This window comes from Phascolarctos cinereus, unplaced genomic scaffold (genome assembly GCF_003287225.1).
Source record: "Phascolarctos cinereus isolate Bilbo 61053 unplaced genomic scaffold, phaCin_HiC Scaffold_4;HRSCAF=312, whole genome shotgun sequence".
Classification (NCBI taxonomy): Eukaryota; Metazoa; Chordata; class Mammalia; order Diprotodontia; family Phascolarctidae; genus Phascolarctos; species Phascolarctos cinereus.
In genome coordinates, this window is record NW_027555847.1 from 44,683,065 (window position 1) to 44,702,704 (window position 19,640).

The following is a 19,640-nucleotide window of genomic DNA, read 5'->3' on the forward strand; positions in this document are numbered from 1 at the left end:
AACTGCTTGGCAATCATCTTAGAGAATTATCTGAGAAAATTAGATTAAGTAACTTGACCTGGCTCACATAATCATTATGACAATGGCTGAAATTAAACCCAGGTCTTCCTGATTTGATGTTGATTCTCTAACCACTACACCAGGCTGTCTCCCATGATATGCTAGGCTATGTGATGCATCAATAGAGATTCAACCACCTAAGAGATGTTTCTAGACCCAATGACCAACCTAACATTGGCTAGTTAACAAGAGCTATAATAACTTAGATCTTGAGAAGGCTCTTTAAAACTAGATCAAATGGCAGTGTGGAGTCTCTTTGGCAAACAGGTATTAATAGTTCCTTGCAGTTAGGTTGTTTATTGCTGTTTTGGTTTGATTGTATTTACTACCTTGAACATTCTATCCCCAGTATCTGGGATAAGGAAAAGTCACACATTTTGAACCATTTTCTAATATACTTTATAACTATTGATGCCCAAATAGTGGAAATAAAGTTCTATTTAACTATAATTTTCACTTGATTTATATTTAACAGCTATTAGCTGCTTTTTAGTGCTCAGAAAAGCATAAGAGACTACTGTAATGCATCTGTAAGCTGTGTAATGGCAGGTGAGAAGTAGTAGGAAAAGGAGGCAGCTCCCAGTTCATTAACAAACATTGGTTTGACTAGTGGCACTCATCACAAATGATCTTTGCCTAGTCAGTGCCAGGAAGTTGACTTACTATTGGAAAAATCAAATTTTATTATAAATGATGGCTGCAGTTATTTGGAAGATATATCTAAATGGAAAGATAGTTTGAGGATCTTCCTTAGATGCACAAATAGAGGAGTTGTGGAGTTAGTGTCATTGCATGCATACATTCAGAGAAACATGGCAGCTGGGGGCAACAATGGTTATGAATAAAAACTCATTTGCCAAATATTGTAGTTGTGGAGGGTGTTTCAAAAAGCTTCTTCTTTTCCTTTTTCCTTTCTTTCCCTTTCCTTTCCTTTTCCTTCCTTCTTTTCCTCCCTCCTCCCTCTTCCTCCCTCCTCTCTGTCTGTCAACATAGCAAATCATACCCTTAACTGCCAATGCTCTGATTATTATAAGATGACTGGAAAGATAGACAGGGTCAAGTCATGAAGCTGTAGGAGGAAGAAGCAACAGAAATGCATAGAGGTTGCAACAAAGCAAATTTCAGCTCAGTGTTAGGAAAAATAATGTAATAATTAGGGCTGTTCCAAAGTGGAATTGGCTGCCTGAAGAGGGAGTAGGTTTCACTTTGGTAGAGGTCTTTATGTAGAAGTAGGAATGGTCAGACCAGAATAGACTCTGCGGTCCCACCCAACTATAAAATGCTATGATCATTTTCAGACCTGAAATTCTGTCACTTTGTGATTAAACAAAGTATCAACAAAAGTCAAATAAAAAAGTACAGATTAAATATTAAAATATGGGTAGCTGCATAATAAAGCAGTTATTAAATTGAACATCAAAGAAGACCACCTGGAGGAGATGGATTTTGAGTTTTGCATTTAGTCTTGAAGGAGGAGTTGTGTGGCCTGGCAAGCAATGAAGAAGAAATAATACCAAGAAAAAAGGCAATGAAGTCAGAGATCTTCAAAAGCAGATTGGCTTGACCAGAGTGGACATTTTGGAAGAGGCTGTATACTAGTTATTAAACCTCTAGAATGGATGAAAAATGAAATGTTTTGCATTTATAAGGAAAGTTAAGGTAGGAATGGGGAAAAAGTCTCTTTGTAGTCAGAGTGGCCAAAAAATCAGAAGAGAATTACAAAAACTGCACAGCTAGAGTTTTGCGAAAATGGGGCATTTGTCATAGATGCTATTGTTGACCTGTTTGGTGGGAAGAGACTGAGTTGTTTCATCTCATAAGGTACTTTCCAGCACTATGGTTAGTGCTATGATTAAAGTCCCACGGAGAGGCAGGAGCCAAGAAATACACAACCTAAGACCCTATACCACTATCCTGGCAATGTGGGGGATCATTAGCTGGGCAGGGGGGCATTTCTGGAGTAGGAAAGGATATTACCAATTTGTTGTTGTAGTTCTATCATTTCAGTCATGTGTGCCTCTTCGTGACCCTATTTGGTATTTTCTTGGTAAAAATAGGAGTGATTTGCCGTTTCCTTCTCCAGCTGATTTTACAGATGAGGAAACTGAGGCAAATAAGATTAAGTGACTTATCCAAGGTCACATAGTAAGTATCTGAGGCCAGATTTGAATTCAGAACGATGAGTCTTCGTGACTCCAGGCGAGGTGCTCTATGTACTGCATCAGCTAATCAATAATTCAGTTGGCCCTTGTTACTTTTACATGGGTTTGGTTGTTGGTAGAGCAAGGGTCAAAACTGGGCAGGCCTCTGAGGCTTGGGAAGGATGGGACTGTGTTCTCTTAACTGCCAGGAAATGCATGGACATCCCTTTGCGTCTCTTCTTCACTTCACTTCCATTTACAGGAAAGCTGGAGATGGAGGAGAAGGTTGGTATAGGAATTAGAAAATCACTGAATTTGAGAGATAAAAGGGACCTCAGTGGTCATCTAGTCAAATATGTAAATGAAAAAGAATCTTTATTATAGTAGGTCCAGCCTCTGGCTAAAGAACTGCAATGAGAGAGAACCCCCTACTTCTTGAGGTAGCATGTTATACTTTTGGACAGCTCTAATTGCTAAAAAGTTTTCCTGCCATCCAGCTGAAGACTACCTCTTTGCACGTTCACACATCAGTCCTGGTCTTATCCCCTAGAGGAAAATGGAATTTAAATCTAATCGTTCTGCTGCATGATAGCCAGCCAAATACTTAAGCAAAGGCATTATTCCCCTCCATAGTCTTCTCTTCTCCAGGCTAAGGGCCCTCAGTTCCTTCAACCTATATTCATTTGAAAATGGGATCAATATTCTTTGTCATCCTAGTTACCCTTCTCAGGCTATTCTTTCATTTATCAATCACCTTTTTAACTGTGATGGCCAGAACTGAACACAAAAGTTTCGATGTGGTATGACTCGGGCATACTACAAGGGGAGCATCATCTTTTTATTCCTAGAGCTACGTCTTTCTTAACATAGCTCAAAGTCAAATCAGCAGGGTCTTGTTTTTATTCCCCTCCTTCTAGGCATCTCTTATGCTATGGCTGTGCTTGGTACATCCCACAATGCAGAAAGGAGGTAGGAAGGGCATGTGGTCAGTTTCCCAGTAATGGCTGAGTCTGTGGTGAGCAGGTCATTCACATATAGCCCTGAATACATTTCTATATGGTGAATATTTCAAGACTCCAAGCCATTGCTCTTCAAACTAAGGACGTATTTGAAAAATAATACATCCAGTTTTAATAATCAATAGTATATTGTGATTTGTGTGTATAACTCAGAGTACTATATCAATTACTCTTAACTGGTTCCATGTTGTTCATGCGAAGAGGTATCATTGATATTAAACTAGGAAAATGCGTGGTGTTTTTAATCTACAGGAGACCCTCCATCTGAGAATGTAAACAGGAATTCAGAGGATCATAACTTTAGATCTGAAAAGGACCTTAGAAGTAATTTGGTCTGACCTCCTAATTCTGTAGATGAGATAACTGAGACTCAGGTTAAGAGACTTACTCAAAGTCACAGAGTTATTAAGTGGCCAACTTAGGATGGAAATCAGGTCCTATGAGTCTAAGGTAAGGAACACCAACTAACCCAGAAATTATGGCTTTTTTTGCCATCTTGGGAGGGAGGAGAGAGAGAGAGAGAGAGAGAGAGAGAGAGAGAGAGAGAGAGAGAAGAGAGAGAAAGAGAGAGAGAGAAAGAGAGAGAGAGAGAGAGAGAGAGAGAGAGAGAGAGAGAGAGAGAGAGAGAGAGAGAATGTGCATGTGCATGTGTTTGGGATAAGACTATAACTTCAAGCCAGTAACATTATTTTTTTTCTGCTGCCATTCATCCCTTTTCAGAAATCCTTTTACTTTTCTATTTGTGTAAATCAGCATATATTCAGTTTTTCTTTATGACAGAATGACGCCAAATGCCCAATAATTATATGCAAATTCTATGCTGGTAGCTTTGAAAGGTTATGAATTCACACTTTCAGAAAGGCATAGATAGGGGATACTTTCAGAGAACTCTATAATTGGAAAAAAATTAGCACTGAGTATAGTTCTGTTATATCTCATCCAGTTGATGAAAAGTGGCTTTCACATACTTTCTCTAAAACCAAAGGTTCAAGAAATGGATACTGACAAAATAATCTAACTCACTCCAGAAGAGAGTCTCTCTTTCTTCTCCAATATATTTCTAGGAAATAGCTAGACAGCTCAGTTTCTTTTTCCATTCTGGAAACAAGCAATCTTGAGGTCTCCCTGGAGCAAGAATTTCTTATACTTTTTTTTCCATCTTTGGAAGATTGGTAAAACCTAGTGACAACTTCTCAGAATCATGGTTTTGAATTCATAAAGAAAAATGTGCACTTATAAAGGAAACTAATTACATAGAAATAAAGTCATATATATATATATATATATATATATATATATATATATTTTTTTTTTTTTTAAAGTTCACAATCCCATTAAGAACTTCTGACTAGAGACTCTGCCGTGTAATGGAAAGAACACTAGACTGGGCATTAGAATCTGTAGTTTTATCTGTTTTTGTACCTGACCTTAAACAAGTCACCTCACTTTTCTGGGACCTATTTTCACCTGTGAAATGGGACCATGGAACTAAACGGTATTCTAAAGACCCTTGCCTTAAAGGTTCAGATGTCTTTCCATGACCTCAAATTCAATATGTTCTAAAGCAAACTTCTCATCTTTCTCCCCAAAACATAACATTTCCTTTAACATCTCTCTTTGTTTTGATGATAGTATCATCCTCCCAGATACCCAAGCTTGAAATATCAGATAAAACATGTATTTTTCCTTTCCCTCCTCCTCATAAATAATTAGCTGTCTGAGAATTGTTCCTATGGTATCAATGTCTCTAGATTCTGGATCTACATGTTCACTTTTATAGGAAGGAAGGAAGGGAGGGATGGAGGGATGGATGACGGGAGGGAAGGAGAGAGGGAGGGAAGAGGAGAAAGAGAGAGAAAGGAGGCATTGAAACCCAGATCTTCTGATTCTGCATCTAATGCATTTTCCCTAGCTATACCATAGGTATTTCTTTGCATTTTTTCCCCCTCTAACTATATTATATTTGTATGCATGTCTTATCCCCTGAGTTCCTTTAGGGCATGTACTGTTATTTTTTCTCTACATTTCCCCCAGGGCCTGGCACTGTGCCCTGAACATAATAGGAACATAATAAATGTTTGTTGAATAATTTTCATAATGAAAATGCTATGAGTCAGGGTGTCCTTTGTCCTACAGGGCTAAAGGTTAGGAAAAGTTGCCTCTGTACCCATGCCTTGATCCTTAAGTGGCAAAAGAGATTGTTTCTGAATCAGAAGAAATAAGCAAAAGATCTGTGTTTACACATTTCTCTTGTCACATTGGATTTTGGATACCCTCTAAATTTGCCTAGTTCTAGATCCCAGGAATACAGCCTATACCACTTAAATGTTATTCTACCAGTTTTATTGGAGCAGCTAGGTGATGCAATGAGTTTGGAATCAGGAAGACTCATCTTCATGAGTTCAAATATGGTCTCAGTCAACTCTGTGCCCGTGGACAAGTCATGTAGCCCTGTTTGCCTTAGTGAAGAAAATGACAAACCAGTCCACTATCTTGGCCAAGGAAACCCCAAAATGGGATCATGAAGAGTCAGACACGATTGAAACGAATAAATGACAGACCAGGTTTTTAATGTGTAAACTACTTGCCATGACCACAAAAAAAAAAAAGATGCCAAGATGCAATTAATTCCATTGGCCGCACAGGTTTCAGTCACCTCTTGTGATCCCTGAGAGGCAAAGAGACACATGTGGGCACATATTTGAGGCAGTTGTAGCCTATTTTAGAATATAGGCTAAGTTTAAGCAGCATCAGTGGTAGATCATAAGCTCCTGGAAAAGTATTGTTCGATTCTGTTTCATTTTTCATTTGCGTGTGGGTGTATTGATGTGTATATGTGTGTCCTCAGTCCCTAGCCCAGTGCCTGGAACATAATAAATGCTTACTGACTGCTTACTGACCTGAACTGAATCATGCTGTAGAATGTGAAGGCAGCTGGACCCTTCAAATGTACCAGTAAATACCATGTGTATTTGAATACATCTATGATGAGTAAACTAGGCTATGTGGAAGAGTTCAAGGAGAATGTACTAGGCAGATGAGACTATGGTGCTGCATTCATGGATCTCTCAGTCATTCCAGCTGTTTGAGTACAAGCTTGCCAGGCTTCATTGCCCACTGTAAGTCAGAGCAGGTATGATGATCTCCACTTCCCATGTTAACTCTAGGATCCAATAAAAACTCTGCTTTTTGAAATTTAAAGCTCTTCACAAACTACCTTTCCAAACTTATTCTACATTATTCCCTTCTCACATCTAAGATCCGGTCAAACTTGCTGGATTTTTTGATGTTCTTTACATATAACACTCAATCTCCTCTCTGTGTGTCTCTGCGCTGAGTGTCCTCCAAACCAGGAACTCCTTCTTCACCTCTGTCTCTTGGATTCCCTCATTTCCTTCAAAGGTCAGTTCAAGTGTGACCTTCTACATGAAGCCATTCCTAATGTCCCCAGTTGCTAACTAGCACTTTCTATACCTCCCCCCACAAAAAAAATAGAAAAATCACTAAAATGAATTATCTTGTGGAGTGGGCTTCATCAGGGGGATCCATTACAAAACTATAGCATTCCCCCATCAATATAATGAAGTTTAGCACGTGTATATGTGTGTGTGGGCATGTGCACATGTGTGTACAGACACATACATATATGTGTATATGTAGCTATATCTACTTCTAGATGTATCTATCTATCTATACATATGCACACTTCTATCTCCTAATAGAATGTAAGCTTCCTGAGGACAGGGATTCTTTTGGTTTTTTTCTGTCTTTATCCACAGAGGCCAGCATTGTTCTTGGCCTATCATCAGTGCTTAATAAAGGATTGTTGAATGATTTGTTTGTTTGTTTTACCCATAATGCTTGGCTGATGGTTGCTTTCCTATCAGTTCCTGAAAGTGAATAGCCAGATTTGATATTGTCCTTTGTTTATTTGTCAGACTACCAGATGATCAGCCAGAATCCAACCACTTGGGAGGAAAGATGTCCCTGGAATAGAAAGTATGAGTCCTGAACCAGATGGACTCTAGCCCTTTAAGTCAAACAATCAATCAATCAATCAGCAGGCATTTATTAAGTGCAAAGAAAGTCTAAGCTACTATGCCAGGTGTTGAAGATACAAAGACAAAAAAAAAAAAGAAAAAAAGCAACAACCCCTGTCCTCAAGGAACGCACATTCTATTCTATGAAATGGGCATGGCAATCCATCTCCTACAAGTCTCATACAAAAGAATGAAAGCAGTGGTGTAGAGGACAGGAAGTTAAATCAGATTTCTGTGGGCCTTTCCAGGGAAGGCATGTGGCAGGACTTTGGCTGGAACCCCTTCCAGCTCCCTCCTTCTCATACCTCCTAGTGTATATTGACAAGTTCAGTGTGTGCCAAATTAAGAACCCAGAAACGGTTATAGAAAGGCAGAAGGCAGAGTGCTCGAGCTGCCAAAAAGACAGGTGCAAAGGGTTCATGAATATTACTTGAGGAGCTACAGTGCATGTAACATGAAAGGACCGCCTGTAGGCATTCTGTGTTCAGGCAATTTGATGTCAGGAAATGGTTGTAGGGAACAAAGACAGTCACAGAGGAGTTAAGAACACCAGACGTCTGCCCTGAGAAGGGCTTCAACCAGATGGTCTCTAGGAAAGTGTGAAATTGTGTCTGAGTATTTGTGTGTGTGTGTGTGTGTGTGTGTGTGTGTGTGTAGGTGGGGAGGAATGGGGAGGAGCAAACTAAAAACTTTCCTTCAGTCTTGCTTGTTCTATTGCAAAAAGGGAAATTCTGAGATAACTAGGAGCTCAGAGAAGTAGATAAGAACTGAATTTTGCATTTATCCCACAGTCAGTCAGGAATGTGGCCAATCCTGGAATATTCGAGGCTTAGTCCAAAGACTGTAAGGATCCTTTGAGGTCATCCAGTCTAACCACGGCATTTGACAGCTGAGGATACTGCCTGTCACTTTGTGCCTGGATATGTAACTCTAGGCAAACCACTTCTTGTCTCTGGTCCTCATTTTCCTTAACTATAAAATGAAGGTGCTATACTTTTTGGCCTCTATGGTCCAACCCAGCTTTTAATCTTATCATCCTATGAAAGTGAGGCTCAGAGAGATTAAATGTTTCAAGTTTACAATGTCATAAAGAATATCAATAGAATGGATCCTACCATTCTAAATACATCACCAGAAAGCAGTGAGAAGACTCTAGCTAGACAGATAGATAGACAGACAGATAGACAGATAGGCAGGCATTTCTGGTCTATTTGGATCATCTACCACTTCACTCAAACACGGTAATTTTCAGCTATAAACACCCATGGGAAGTATAACTGTGCATGCAGAGGTCACCCTAGACTTAGGCAGAACAGAGCACATAAGTATTGCATGGCCCCCTAAGCAACCAAATGCTCTCTTGTATGGGGAACATGTATTCCCCCATCCCAATGTATACTATAGTGTCATCAAAGTTTCTTTTTTTCCCCCACATTGGACTCAATTTCAATATTTGTTAAAAGGGAGTAATAATATCTACCTCACAAGGAACATGAACAGAAAAAGGGCATAGGGAATACTGAAGAAAATTCAGGGCATTGAAAAGGGCATTGCCCTGTAAATTTACAAAAGGTTCTGTGATGCTGCTATTGATGTCATTTCTTTTAAGTTTATCTTATTTGAAGCACTGATTTCCACAATGTTTCATCTGAAGTAGTTTCGCAATAATAAAATCTTTGGTTCCTGAAGGCTGGGAAATGCCTTTCTTGCTTGGTGGTACCCTATACTATACCTTTTTTTATCCTGTTGAAGATAAGTCCCAATGAATGCTAGCAGACTCCAGACAATGTAGCTCCATTCCTGAAAGTCTTGGAGTTTGGCTCCCATCTTCGAAACTGAGTAATGGCCACTTCGAGACGTAGCAAAGTAGTTAAAGTCAGCCAATTTCCTGGGGGTGTTACCTACAGACTTTGCTTCCATCTTGAAGCAAATTTTAAAAAGGGCCCTGAACAGAAGGTATCATTGAACCAATTCAACCAAAAGTTAAAAATAGACCATTTACTCAATGGAAAAAAAATGGGGAGGGGCTTCTTCAAGACAGAATGATAAAACAACTAAGAATTCAACCCACTCAATAGTTGTCCAAACGAATTGTCTGTCCACAAAGAGTGCTTCAAGGGAAAGTGGCGTGGTTTTCCCAGAAAGCAGTTGTTAGATTATCTTGGCCAATATTTTTGTTGTCCATTGACGAATTGATTATTCACATAATAATAGTGACTATGGTGACTAAAGCGTAAGGTGGCAAAAATTGACTCTGATCTGAAAAGATTGTAAAGGAATAGAGCAAGTACTGAGTTACTTAGTTCAGCCTGTTTAAGTAGGTCACTTTCTCTTGGAAATCCATTTTCAGGTTTTCGTATTGACTTTCTTGAATGATGACGGTTGAGGGGTGATCCATTTAATTGTAATAGGCTACTTCTCAAAATGGCTTGCAGTATCCGTGGTTCTATCTTAAATCTTTGGCAACAATCATACTTCAATAATGCTTGTGTTTGTTCTGATGATGATCCTAAACTTCGTTTCCATTGTTTTTTTTTTTTTCTTGGTGAGTCAATTGGGGTTAAGTGAATTGCCCAGAGTCACATAGCTACTGAGTGTTGTGTCTGAGGTGGGATTTGAACTCAGGTCCTCCTGACTCCAGGGCAGGTGCTTATCCACTGTGCCACCTAGCTGCCCCTATTCCATTGTTTTTAATGAATTTGGAGTAAACTCTCTGAGATGTTATAATTATACTTTATCACCCTAAAGCAAAAGGTCAAGGTTTAAAGAGTGGTACAGACAATTAACCTGAAATAGATTGTTGGAGAACACAATTGCTCAACAAGATGCACCAGTTTGTCATTGCTCGGCATGATACCTTCACGTTCTAATGTTGTTCAGTCATGTTTGACTCTTCATGACCCCATTTGGGGTTTTCTTGGCAAAGATACTGAAGTGGTTCGCCATTTCCTTCTCCAGCTCATTTTACAGATGAGGAAATTGAGGCAAATCAGGGTTAAGTGACTTGTTCAGGGTCACTCAGCTAGTAAGTGTCTGAGGCTTCATTTAAACTCTAGAAGATGAGTCTTCCTGACTCCAAACCCAGCACTCTATCCACTGAGCCACCCAGTTCTATGCAAATAGTAAAATCTCTTTGATAGTGGACTCAACTAAGTGTTAATCTTGAGGAATTATTAATATGTAATTGATGTGCCTTAAACATTTGCATTCATGCTTAGGTGAGGATTTACCAAACAAAAATGATGATCTCTATAACATGTTTAAGAAATTAAAGAAATAGACCCAGGATAAAGTCTGGCAATAATGTTCAAGTATGTATCCTTACACTGAAGGAAGCAAATGTTCACAGATAGGCAAGCTGGATTAGCAAATTCATGTTTGGGGATTCTATTAGACTTCTATTGTCAAGGCAGATTAAGTGTTTGCTTTTAATCAAGGTTCTCTGATCTTCATTAAAAATGTTAGTACTTGGGAGCTTATGAAAATTTGTTTGAGCTAAAAGCATCATCAACCCAACAGATGTGTGTTATCTGGCTTTTCCCATCTGGAATAGGCTCAGAAAAAAAAATATCATGTATTAATGCTAATAATAAAGGCACAAGATTTCCCTCAAAGCTAGATCTTTTTTTAGTAGTAGATCATGAATCAATGGGCAACTCTCTGAGACTATACACTACATAGAAAGTGCTAGTTTTCATTGTTAAAGGGATTTTCCTTACTTGGAAGCTCCCTATACTATATTATGGTAAAATGGCCTTAGTTGGGGGGTGGGATGGGAAAGTTATGTAGGGTATACCCCCAAGGTCCTAAGGAGCCTGAGATTTTAATAGCTAACCAGGCATTGAAGAGATTGGCCAGGGAAACTCACAACAGCCAGGATCAAGGGAGGGACAGCAAAGAGGTGTAAACAAGGGAACTTATTCCTTATTTCCAAAGAGAATAGAACAAAGAGAGGATTATCAGATGCTGGTATAGGACAAAGATATGGAAGGGGGGAAGGGTAAGGAGATTAGGCAGTCCATCTCTTTATTAATATTGAGAAAAACCAAATAAATCATGATGAAGTTCAGAGATAGATCTAAAATTATTCAAGTTGAAAAATAGTATTGAAGTAGAAGAGCAGACTCACAAACTTATTGGCAGCCTTTCTTTTAACTAAATAATTTTACTAGAAATTTGAACACTTTTCTGATGCAGCTAAACTTACTCATTATCTGTGGATGTAGTGTTGTCCTAGGGTCAGGAAAATCTGTGTTTAATCCCTCCTCTGACACATATGGACTGTGTTACCCTGAGCACATCATTGGAGCTCTTAGGGCCCAAGGAAATTTTCTAAGACTGTAATTATGGAGAAGGTGCAAACATGTACAGGTAGAGGAAGTCCCTCCCCCCTCTCCCTGGGAGCTTCTTACACCAGCAAAGTCACAGGTCTTATAAAAAATAATAATAATAATTGGCACTCTTTCAATTCCTCCCCCAAGTCCTCACTGGTATTCTTTGCCCTCATTCTCATTCATTTTTCCTCATTTCATCATAGTGTATACTTAAATCTTCTAGTTCTGCTCATCTCTCCCTTTTCCATTTTTTATAAAGGTCTTTCCAGATTTGTTTGCATTCCTACTACTTGTCTTTTGGCATTGACAATCACTATTGCTATAGGTATGTCAGCAAATGAAAAACCCATTGGACTCTACTTATCTCATCTCATATCTGGAATATTGTGTTCACTTGTAGTCACCACAGGTTAGAAGGAAGTCATTAATAATTTTGAGCATGAATATGAGGACATCCAGGTTGGTAAAGAGCCTTGAATCTGTGCCATATGAGGTTAGGTTGGAGGAACTTGTATTGCTCAGTCTACAGAAGAGAAGACTCAGGAACATGATGGCAATCTTTAGGTATTTGAAGGGCTGTCATATGGAAGAAATATCAGACAGATTCCTTTTGGGCCCACAAGGAAGAACTAAGAGCGGTGAGGAAAAGCTGAACAAAAGGCAAACGTAGGCTTAATATCAAGAAAAGCCATTGTAAGGTGTAATGGGCGGCCCCCAATGTGAGAATTTTGCCTTCACTGGAGATCATCAGATAGAGACTGGCTCAACATCTCTCTGGCACCGGAACTGGGATTCTGTATCGTGTGTGTGTTGGACTGGGTGGTTACTGAAGTTTGTTTTACCTCTAAGACCCTTTGATTCATTTGAGAGATGTAAAATTAAGTCCAAACTGTGAGGGCCTGTTGATATTATCTAAGTAAACGACAAATCCAAGGCCCCTTTTGGAGGCTGCTGTGAAAAGCCAAGCAAAATCAGGATGAAATCAGTCACCTAAAGTAATATTTTCAAAAGATGTATTCATTTGACAAAAGAATTTTTTTTATCCTTTAAAAGTGCTTCTTTCTTTCATTCTCTTTCCTTTTTCTTCTTTCTTGCTCTTTCACTTTCTTCTTTCCTTCCTTCCCTCCGTTGTTCCATCTCTTCTTCTTTCCCCTCTTTCTTTCTTCTGTTCTTTTGTTTTTTCTCTCCATTTCTTTCTCTCTTCTTTCTTTCTTCTCTTCCTTTTCTCTCTTCTTTATTTATTTTTTCTTTCATTCTTCCCCTTTTCTTTCTAATTTAGTCTCTTCCTTTCTTTTCTGTCTTCCTCCTACCTTCCTTTCTCCTTCCTTACCTCCCTTTTTCTTTCTCTCTTTCTTTCTTTCTTTCTTTCTTTCTTCTTTTCTTCTTTCCTTCCTTCTTTCCTTTCTCTCTTTCCTTGCTTCCTTTCTCTCTTTCTTTCCTTCCTTTCTCTCTTTTCTTCCTTCCTTCATTCTTTTTTTTCTTTCATTCTTTTTCTTTCTTTCTTTCTGTCTTTCTGGCATGTGCGTATCTGTGTGATCACTGTCAAGCCATTGTTTTTCTGTTCCTAAAACCCTTTATCATTGCAAAATTACTTTCTAAGTGGAGATTATTTTCATCTCCATGAATCTATTTTTGTATTTCCAGGATCTGGTATTACCTATGATTTGGGCCTCATTATATGTGACATAATGCATGATGGCAACAGCTTTACGATTTCCTGAACTGCAGAACAAAGCAGTGGGATGAGAAAAATGCATTTCCTCTTTGGATTCCCTTTCAGCACATCCCAAGATATGCTAGGTGTCACTAGACGATTCAGCTTCTTGCTGTTTAAAATGCTTGTTTTTCTTGGCTTAACAGGAAGAAAGGGGAAGGCAAGGACAAATGAAAGAAACTTTTTCTCTAAGCAAGCAAGCATGTCTCCTTCTGTGCTTTGCCTATTGCTTCATTCTATAACTCAGCGAAATAGATTATTAGGCCAAATGTAGTGTGTTTTTGCTAGTTTTACACATAATATTAATGTAATACCTTTGTGTGGTCCTTGCTATTTCTTTTATAAATACTGATAATGCTAAATTGTATTTGCTGTGATAATGACATCTACCTAGTCATCATTGTTGAAACTGGCAATTCCATTTTAGAGGGATATTTCTCACACTCAGCCAAATCACAAAAAGAATATTTCATTTACATATGGTTCCCTGTAGGAGATTGCAAATGCATTCTGTGAGTTGTCTTTATCCATAGGGATGCTGCTGACCTAACAGTTTTACCACACACACACACACACACACACACACACACACACACACACACACACACACATTCCTTGACTAGGAAGGTAGAGGGGAAGGCTCTCAGCCAGCCTGTGACCCAATGGGTACTGTTATGTGTTCTTCTCAGGGCCCTGCAGTGACAAAATGAGTTATGACCAACCCTATACGGACTCTCCTCTTGAGCCAAATGCAATGTTAGGGCAATGTAAGGGTGTGGGATGACAAATAAAGTCTGACATTGAGATCATGCCCAAGAGAGTTATCTTGGCATGAGAATTCTATTTTGTATGCCCTTAGAGGCCTTCTTTTGCTATCAATTTATAGTTCCATTGGCTTCAATGGGAAGACCCATTTTGGGTTTGATCATGAGACCTCAGGGTTACACTTTAGCATAACCATCTGAATACTTACCCAAATGCCTTCACCTGTACAGAATGTGGCTACTCAAAGGTGTCCCAAATATTCCACACAACCATATCTCCGTGCTTTTCTATGGTTAAACACTTTCTATTTTATGCTGCTCTTGATTTAGCAGGGTCTACAATGGTATTTTAGAATTAACGTTCAGGCTTAAGGTTGTTGGCATTCAGGGTTCTGCTCAGAGCCTGGCTATTTAATCAGGCCAATGTTTTGGTAGAGTGTCTGCAAACCACAGTCCTAGATATTTTTCTTGGGTCTCAGTGAGTCATAGCTGCCATTAGGTTTTAAATACCTTCACAACCTTCAAGGGCAACACCTGGGAACACCATGGCAATTACATATAAAATTGAATCTAGTATTTTACTTTTTGGAGATGAAAATGCAGTATTGCATTTTTGTCCTTTTACCTCTCAATTTGCAACAGATGGAAAATTTTCCAGCAGACTGGATGTGCATTGTTGTTAAACATGGATAGGATAAGACATATGTGAGCCCTAGACAAGGATTGAGCCCCAGTGTATTCCTGGCCACCAGAGGCATTGAGCCTTCACTGTATAAACACATGCAATTTTCCAGAGCACAGAAGCAATGCCTACTGTATGTGCCATAGTAAGTGTAACCTTCTGACACTAAAAACAAATGCATGTATACATATATATGTGTGTATATATACATATGTGTGTATTGTTGTTCAGTTTTTTCAGTCCTGTCTGACCCTATTTGTGACCCCATTTGGGGTTTTCTTGATAAAGATACTGGAATGGTTTGCCATTTCCTTCTCCAGCTCATTTTACAGATGAGGAAACTGAGGTAAACAGTAAAATAAAATTCCTAGGGATTGGAGCTATCCTTTTGCTTATACCAAATGAGATCTTGCTGTTGATATACTATCCCACCAGCACTCATACGTATTTTAAGGCTTTAAGGAAATGGAAAGAAACTCATCTTTAGAAGAAAAAAAAAGATTGAGTCTCTTTGATTTAGAAAATTAAAAGCAATGATATCTATCTCTTCCACCTAGAAATGTGACCTTTCCAAAGCCTCTTCTCTGTTTGGAATTTGTGAGCCCAGAAAACCCATGCATGAGAGACTGTGGATTTCCTTAGATACGAATTGAATCATACAGCTTCTTTTGTGGCAAGAATAATTTATAGGCATTAATCTTGGTTAACCAATAGAAAATCAACACTTTAGAGAATCTCAGTTATTTATAACTCAGTACTTCCAAAGAATTGTGACTCTATCAGTGGGTAATCCCTCCCTTGATGCAGATCTCAGCCCCTTTGCATCACATTCCAAATAGGTCAAAAGTATTCAGTATCTGGTGGACTACCTTTTGGAAATAGGTCTCTCTGACCTTGACTTTGCTAAGTTGGTCTTTGGATCCATCACTAAGCCTCTCCTCAAAACCTTTTCAACTTGATAAGAAGTCTAGATCTAGAGCTGGAAGATACTTGAGGGACCATCTAATTTAATCTCTTAATTTTACAGATAGGGAAACTGAAGCCCAGTAATCTTAAGTAACTTGTCCAAGGTCACACTCAGAGGTTGTTTTTGGTATTTGAACGCAGGTCCACTGACTCCAAATAGACCTTTTTTTTCCCCTCTATGCCACACAGTTTCCTAAATTTTCTGAGCATACATATCCTTAAAGAACCTTTGACACAATAAGGCATCCAGGTGTGATTTTACTGAAGGTGGCAATTTCTTCTGAATGGAGCAGATCATTGTTATCAATAGCTATTATAACATATTCTGAAAATATTTTTCTAGGTCATTCAAATGTGGGACAACTACATTGAAAAGAAGTATAAATATTAACTTACACCCTCCCATTTAGCTACACATTGGCCACAACAGGATGCATGCCTTGGGCCACAACCTTAGGCCTTGAAACCACATATACTCATATTACACCTCAAAGTGATCCTTTACTCAATTCCAGAGTCCCCAAATGGGGAGCTGGAATTGAAAAAGGGAGAGTTAGAAGGTGTTTGAGAAAAAGAATTGCTTGGAATGACTTGAGCATGTGTATGAAAGTCAAGTCAAGGAATATCAGTGAATAGAGAAGCTATATAACTCCTTTAAAGGTAGAGAACAGCAGTAGAAAAAAAAATTCTTCTGTGAATAATGGAAAAAAAAAACTTGCTGGAGAATAATTTGAAGTTGAGCTATGGACACAGGGTCCCTTTCCTTTTGAGTGTTTCTTTAACAAAGAAGAAGAGAGATGAAAGAAATGAATAACGCTATACTTAATGGCCGAAGGTGAAATACATTTTCAGGAAGAAATACAGTTATCCTCAGCTCTCATTTTCCTCAACTATAAAATGAGAATAATAATAAAAGCTACCTCTCAGGATTGTTGTGAGGATTGATTGAGATAATATTTGTAAAGTGCTTGACCCAGTGCCTGGCATATAGTAGGTATTATATAAATGCTTATTTAACTCGCTCTCTCTCCCTTCCTGTGATTACTGCACAGTCTCATCTGTATGATTCCTCAACAGACAGCGTCTTAGCAAGTGGCTAAGACAGCCTGTGTGATCGTGGTGCTTATTTCCCAGGTTCATTTAAATTCAAATTGGGGGCTTCACTCTTCTGTATTTCCTCTTCTAATTTCAGATGACAATACACTGCACGGACCAATTTTCATCCACGAACCAAGCCATGTGATGTTCCCATTGGATTCAGAGGAGAAGAAAGTGAAATTGAATTGTGAAGTTAAGGGGAATCCCAAACCACTTATCAGGTTTGTGAAGTTTAAAGCAAAGGTTGCCAGTTACTCTTATTACCTGATAAAATATTTATTGATCACTTATAATGTATAAGAATGTTATACATGTATATTTATATAATGTATGTTGAGATGGACATAAATATATACATCCAGTATTTGTCACCCATAATGTATAAGGCATTCACATACACATGATGAAAATATGCAACTGGTGAAATACACATGATGAATACATGCATAATTATACATACAAGAATCATGTGCATACAAATCTACACATTTGTGTACACAAATGTGGTTACAAATAATGCGTACATATAATTGGTATACTCTTACACGACATGTCCCAAAAGTCTTAGTGCATTTTAAAGCTATTAAAACTTAAAATGTACTAAGACTTTTGGGACAACCTGTACTTGGGTACATATATGGCTATATGCATATGTATGTCCATTATGTCAGCAGCATAGAGAGTTTCTAGTAGAGAGAAACTCTTTTTGTTATTGTAGATGGGCAACACTTGGGTAAATTTTGGTTGTGGAGAGTTGCTTGGGGGAAATGAAAAGTTGAGTTGGTCAATTACTGAACAATAAGTGAACATTTATTAAGCACTCACTATGTTCCAGATACTGTGCTAGGCTCTGGGGATACAAATAACAACCAAAATAATGCCTGAAAAGAGCTAGCATTCCTGTTAGGAAGACAACATACATACAGAGTAGGTGGAAGATAGCCTTTGGTGGAAGGCTGTATGAGTTGGTGAGGAGCAGGAAAGGCCCATTGCTGAAAGTAGCATTTGAATTTAACCTTAAAGGATTTAAGAGGTCTAAGAGTTAGAAGTAAGGAGGCAGGGCATTCCAGGCATGGGGATAGCCAGCAAAGGCAAAGAAATGGGAGATAGAGTGCTGTGTGGGATTTGACCATTGTTACCCAATTAATTGACTTTGGAGTCTAGGCTTAAAATTTATTCCTCCTTAGTTCCTGGATGGCCGGTCAGGTTTATTGAAGTTACTGTTGTTTACAAATTACATTGTGCTGATTGTATAAAGTATTATATACTAATACTATAGAAAGCCCCTTAAAAGAGATACGTAATCACTAAAACTATCCATATAGGAAAAACCAAGTGGATGAAAAATGACTATTGTCCAGACTATAATATACAATTCAATGTACAACCTAGAGATGGGAGAGAGAGAGACAGACAGAGAGAGAGATGGCCAAAGAGAGACAGAGAGACAGGGACAGAGACAGGGAGAGAAGGGGAAGGGAAGGGAAGGGAAGGGAAGGGAAGGGAAGGGAAGGGAAGGGAAGGGAAGGGAAGGGAAGGGAAGGGAAGGGAAGGGAAGGGAAGGGAAGGGAAGGGAAGGGAAGGGAAGGGAAGGGAGGAGAGGAAAGAATGAGAAGCTTGGACAGATATTACCAATAGACAATAAGGGCTATTTATAGAACTTATAAATAGACAACAAGGTGCTAGAAAAGACCTTGGAAACCACATAGTGCAATTACCTCATTTCACAGATAAAAACATAGACCCAGAGAGGGACAGGACTAAGATTCAAATCCAGGTGCTCTGTCTCCAGATATGGCACCATCCTGCTTCAAAGTGGAAGAGAAAATTAGATTGTCTTTAGGAAACTGCACAGTACTTTTAATGACTACAATCTTCTCTTTGAAGTAAAATCATATTCTTAAAGCTTATATTCTTTTGGTGATTTTGTATGTCTGAGAGTCAGGGAATGCCAATCTGAAGAATCAACATTGTGAGATATATGGTAGATATGAGTAGGTTGAAGCCGATTTCCAATTAAAAAATTGCTCTGGTGAGGCCTTGTAATGTATCTTATCACAGAGATGGATGACTGGAAAAAGAGGTGGCCTGGTCATGCAGCAAGAATGAGGTTTAACCTGAGAGGTCCACAGCTACTCAAGTTAAGTAAGAGATATAAAGAGAGGCCTGTGCTATGTTGGATGGGGCCCCTGTCAAGAACTTATGGAATAATAAGGAAAAAGAGTCACAGGGCATGCAAAGGAGGGGGAGTTTGGAATCTGCACTTTGGGAACAGGTCCACGTGCTGAGATTATTCAGATCCATCGAATTATCAAGGAAGCTTTCTGTGGAGAGAGCTGCTCCTCTTCATGAGCTCTAATCCAGCCAAGAACACAAACTTTGGTCAATATCCCATCTCTGTCTGTGCCTTGGCTGTTCCCCATGTCTAAAATGCTTTCCTTGTCCACCTCTACCATTTAGGATCCTTTGTTTCTTTCAAGACTCAGTTCAGATACCACCTTCTGCAAGAGGTCTTTCCTCGTCTCTCTCCCCAGCCCCTTCCCTCCCCTCCTCCTTCCCCACTTTTCCCTCCATTTGCCTGTGGCCAGTATATACTTTTTTTATATAGATATTGTTTCTTCAATTTGAATGTAAGCTCCTTGAGGGTAAGAACTGTTCATGCTTTATTTTTTCTTTTACGTGGCCAGCACTTAACATAGTAATGTGCAGTGATAAAGACTGGATCTGTGGTTTCATTGGTATAGAGATCCTAGATGAAGATACTCACTAGACTAATGCAGTTTGGCACTTTCTCTGCAATGGAGGTCTTATGGATATTTTAC

At 38.9% G+C, this 19,640-nt stretch overlaps 1 protein-coding gene across 2 annotated transcripts in view; it reads left to right on the plus strand.

Moving 5' to 3' along the window:
- Nucleotides 1–19,640, plus strand: part of LOC110195628 (contactin-4) — a 1,139,396-nt gene that overhangs the window by 765,479 nt on the left and 354,277 nt on the right. For both annotated transcript variants that reach the window (XM_020968471.2, XM_020968474.2), the window contains one exon: nucleotides 16,913–17,039. In XM_020968471.2, the coding sequence (XP_020824130.1) occupies nucleotides 16,913–17,039 (127 nt within the window). The remainder of the gene's footprint in view (nucleotides 1–16,912; nucleotides 17,040–19,640) is intronic.